The following is a 4,186-nucleotide window of genomic DNA, read 5'->3' as shown; positions in this document are numbered from 1 at the left end:
CGGCGGCGAATCAGCGCATTTAACTTTAAAAAATCTATAAGGTCACTTCTGCCATGCCTTTTTTAACGAGTCATGACATTTTTCGCCTTCGGTAGACAGCTAAACAGACGCAGGGGGAGGAGCTACACTTCTCAAAAAAAAATGGACTTGCCTTATGTTTCCACCATCAAGGGTACAACGAGAGCCTCCTTAGCCATTCCAGCCCCTCCATACATTCCTGATCTTACTTATGAAGATTGTTTTATGCCCCATAAAGACATTTTTCAAATGAAGCGACGTGATATGTTCTTTTTATTGGTTTCTCTGTTTCACATTACACAGTTAAGTACAATATTTTGAAATTGGAAAGTGTATACTATTTTGCGAAATTGTTCCGTAATTAAACCTAGAACTAAGTAGTTCCGGGACAAAAGTGCTTAGTAAGTTAATATTGATATTGGTGTTAATTGTTCTCAAATAGGAGATGGTTTTAAGGGTTAACCTTGCGGCTTTTGCGCCATTTGGCCCACCGAAATTGCGTTAGTGAGAGTAGAATGCCAGTCGCCAGAATAATCAGTGGTAGAAAGACGTTGTCCATCGTCATGCCTTGTTTGGGCGCTATGTTCATTTCGTGACCTGCTTGCAACAAGTAATACGTATAATCGTCTTTAATGGTGCAGTCGCGATAGAACGTTCCCCCTTCGGTGTATCGTAAAGTGCTGAAAATTAAATTGCTTTCAATTCCTAAGAAGGTTTTGAGTTCCCCCCCCCCGAGTTACCTTTGGTAGAACTGTTCTTTGAAGGTTTTAGACAAAGCTTTCCTGCACGCGAGACCCCACCACTCCGTCATCATTGGTTCCTCAGAAATGTGGACGAATGCTTTACTCATTATATCTTCTCCTAAGTAATCGAACATTAAAGGAAGGTAACTAAGAAGATACGATAACCTATTGTTCATAACCCCTTTTCCTCGTAGAATTTTGCCCAATATCGTAAAAAGTAGTTCATCAAAAGTTTCAAGAATCCCATCATATTTAACGGCTTGTTCGAACGCCGCTCGCTCATTTACTCTTGGAGAGTTCTAGTAAGTTTCACGAATAATATTCTTTAGTCAAAGTGAATTTCGTCGCAAGATCTCCCCAAATTACGACTACACTTACCTTAAATAGCTGTGAAGCTAGCAACCCCAATTGTTGATAAATATGTAATTTGGGTCTAGAGGTCAAGTCGTCCAGGTTATCGATGTAGTTGGGACGGTCAGCCGATGAGAGGAAGGAGAACAAGTTGCAAGTTGCCATAAAAATAATCGTTGTTGATGCGAAGATGCAAGTACTTAGTAAAATGCGCTGGGACGTAACAAAAGGCGTCCATTCTGTTGCTGCTTAAAAAAAGAAAATCAATCTAAACCATGCATTAATCACCGATAGTGTTATCGGATCGTACCCTGGTTAAATAGAAATCCGAATACGATTAAAGAGGAATTAAGTATTTCATTGGTTACTGAAGTCCGTACTGATAGCGAACGGTAGATGTACCGGGATAGACCCATCAAGAATGATGCCACGATGAAGTACCCCATAATGCTCAACCACACCTGGAATACATGAAGAGTTAAAATCTACGGAGATGGGATACGTTATGTCTTTAATTACTTTAGTTTGAAATGTCTTCAGAATGAGAAACGGACCGTAACTGGCCCCGGTTGGACCCCCGGACATGATATGTACATCCTCGAAATACGTCGTTCCGCCCCACTCCACCAAAGGGGAATTTTCAAGTTGTTGCGGAAAAAACGGGATTGCAAAATCAGTTTTCTGAAGGATATATCAACTATATTATTTGACGAATAAGAATGGTTCTCCCTTTTATACTGACGTTGTTTTCTATATCCGAGATATGTTTGGTGTAGTCTTCAATTCCTTGTTTGACTGTAACGTTGAAGCCTCTGAAAATAGAATGAACCATTAGAGACTTCCGTCATCTCGTCCACTCCATTTTACAGCGATACTTACAAATTTCTCATTCGAAGTAAGACAGAACGGAATATGGAACCCCATTGTCCGCTAAACTCTAACCGCTCCGAACTGTCCAGCTCAAGAAATAATGGCTCCATCCTGAGAGAAAAACGCAGCATCTTTTCACTCATGTTTGTCATTGTCATTTTATTTGTGTTCGAAAATATTCGTCAAGTTACAAAATGCGTGATACCAATTTTCATCATTTTTAAGATTTATGCTCTTGACCCTTTCGTATCTAAAGCCAGCCTCACAACTCAAACCCAAATCGAACCGGGTAAGTTACATTAATATCAGTATTTCCAAGTTCCGCGTCCTTTCGGCGCCTTTAACAAGCAAATATTTTTTTTCTTCAACGTTTTCGTATAAAATCCATGTTTCCTTTGTTATAAATCGCGAAAGGGTTCTTTTTCTTCACGGTTAATGATTTTTTGTTTTCCTTAATTATGTATCCACTTCCATAAATACCAGAAGTCTATTATAACCTCCTTTATCATTAATGTTGAAGTCACAAGTGAATTTGACACATGATAAAGTTGAGGCTCGACTGAAGATGGATTAGCAATGATCATTACGGTTATTATGTCTTTGTTGCGATAAAGTACAGTTTATAGTTTATGGTTCAATCTGTTGCTAGGGTTTCTAGACACTTCAGTTGGAGTTGGTGAGTATTTACATTAGAAAGGGGGAGAAGAAACACTTTGTATCTCGAGTATATTTTAACTTTAAATTTTTCATCAATTGACACTGATTTAAGCAGTGTTGTTAGGCGTATGAAAGTACAACTTGATATTGCGACGTACCACCAATCCCAAATCATCTTCTCGTTCTTCTCCAGGTTAGCTTTTAGTGTTAGGGACATTTCATTTGTACTTGATTTTTACGGACTTCTGATAATATTAAACAAAAATACAGGTATTAATTCAACGATGTTGATTTAGTCCCATGCTACGCCATTTAATTTCGTTACACGCCAGAGTGCACTGGTTAATATATACTGGTCGTTTGACTTTCAGCTGCCTTTCTGCGGGCAAATGTTGCAAATGAGGAGAATAGAGATTTTCGATGTCAGTAATGACAGGACTTAAGTAGCTTCGCGTGAATAATTTAAGCCATTATGCTTGTTTTAAGTCTGTACATTAAGTAGTTCCGTGACAAAAGTGCTTATTGTTATTGATGGTATTGTGTCACGGTGTTGTTCTCAAATAGGAGATGGTCTTAAGGGTTGACCTTGCGACTTTTGCGCCATTTGGGCCACCGAAATTGCGTTAGTGAGAGTAGAATGCCATTCGCCAGAATAATGACTGGGTATCTTTGACGAACCTCGGCAAGGATGCAATTTGTCGTGTTGTATTACGTGATGAATTTGGGAAGGAAATGAGGTTTACTGGGGAAGTGACGGAATGGTACTGACATGGGGTGAAGACACCTCCGGCGAACATGGGGCAGTCCGCATTTACAGGGTAGAAAAAGCCGATTTGAGTAGCATTCCCTCAAACGTTGTTGCCCAGAAGCCTGGCTTACAGGAGTGCGCCAAACGCCCGACAACAACAGTTTTTTCTTTTTATTTTAACAAATAAACTATCAAGTGTAATTTGGGCTATTGATAATCTTTTTTAACAGATATTACGATTTGAAATTGCTAATTCTTAGAAAGTATTTTTTTAGTCTACTTTTAATAACGGCCTTTCATTTTTGCTGGGCCGATAACAAACCATTTCAAATTAAAAGAGATGCTCTTAACCTTAAGGATTACCATTTTATTCTTTTCTGTTCCAATCAACGGAGATTTAACCCAAAACCCCCTTTAAATCTTGGGTAAATCAGCTCGCTAGTAAAGCTACATAGCGACTATACCTCCAAAAAAATCCAGGGATTTTTTGGGAAGCGGGTATAATCTCACCAAAAAGGATTAGAGTGGAAAACTTTGTTCCTAACAAACGCTAAGTCTCCCAATCAAGTAACCATCGGTTTATTCGCACTGTCTTACGACATTAGGATCTACAAAGGGATAGCGAAAGTTTAATTCCAGAACGAAGAAGAATCTTCGGGACAAATTCGTTTATTTCAAACAGAGAACCCAATACACAGGGGTGAGGCCGCCATTGGGGTATTCTCCCTCTCGCCGAGAAGCTCCACCAGAGGCAGTACAAGTCGGGTAGCCTCCCGCGTGTAGAAAACTTAGGCTCCGT

General features: G+C 39.5%; 1 protein-coding gene across 1 annotated transcript; it reads right to left on the bottom strand.

Moving 5' to 3' along the window:
- Nucleotides 1–301: 301 nt before the first annotated feature.
- On the bottom strand, nt 302–3,179 carry LOC149703109 (uncharacterized). The gene is made up of 7 exons (XM_089865810.1): nt 1,992–3,179; nt 1,855–1,924; nt 1,632–1,793; nt 1,423–1,573; nt 1,140–1,357; nt 759–1,060; nt 302–698 (listed from the first exon to the last, which is right to left on the bottom strand). Exons 1-7 carry the CDS (start codon nt 2,138–2,140, stop codon nt 470–472), a joined length of 1,281 nt encoding a protein of 426 aa, XP_089721936.1. The 5' UTR covers nt 2,141–3,179; the 3' UTR covers nt 302–469.
- Between the last annotated feature and the right edge of the window lie 1,007 nt (nt 3,180–4,186).

The sequence above is a fragment of the Phalangium opilio genome, unplaced genomic scaffold (assembly GCF_054372755.1).
Source record: "Phalangium opilio isolate 3A_F unplaced genomic scaffold, DU_Popi_V2 ptg000017l_1, whole genome shotgun sequence".
Taxonomy (NCBI): Eukaryota; Metazoa; Arthropoda; class Arachnida; order Opiliones; family Phalangiidae; genus Phalangium; species Phalangium opilio.
This window is presented reverse-complemented; position numbering and strand designations above follow the sequence as displayed.

Coding starts and splice junctions, on each gene's coding strand:
- LOC149703109 (XM_089865810.1), bottom strand. CDS start 2,140: ATGACAATGACAAACATGAGTGAAAAGATGCTGCGTTTTTCTCTCAGG. Junction 1,925..1,991: donor TTACTTCGAATGAGAAATTT/GTAAGTATCGCT, acceptor TTCTATTTTCAG/AGGCTTCAACGTTACAGTCA. Junction 1,358..1,422: donor CGGATTTCTATTTAACCAGG/GTACGATCCGAT, acceptor TTTTTTAAGCAG/CAACAGAATGGACGCCTTTT.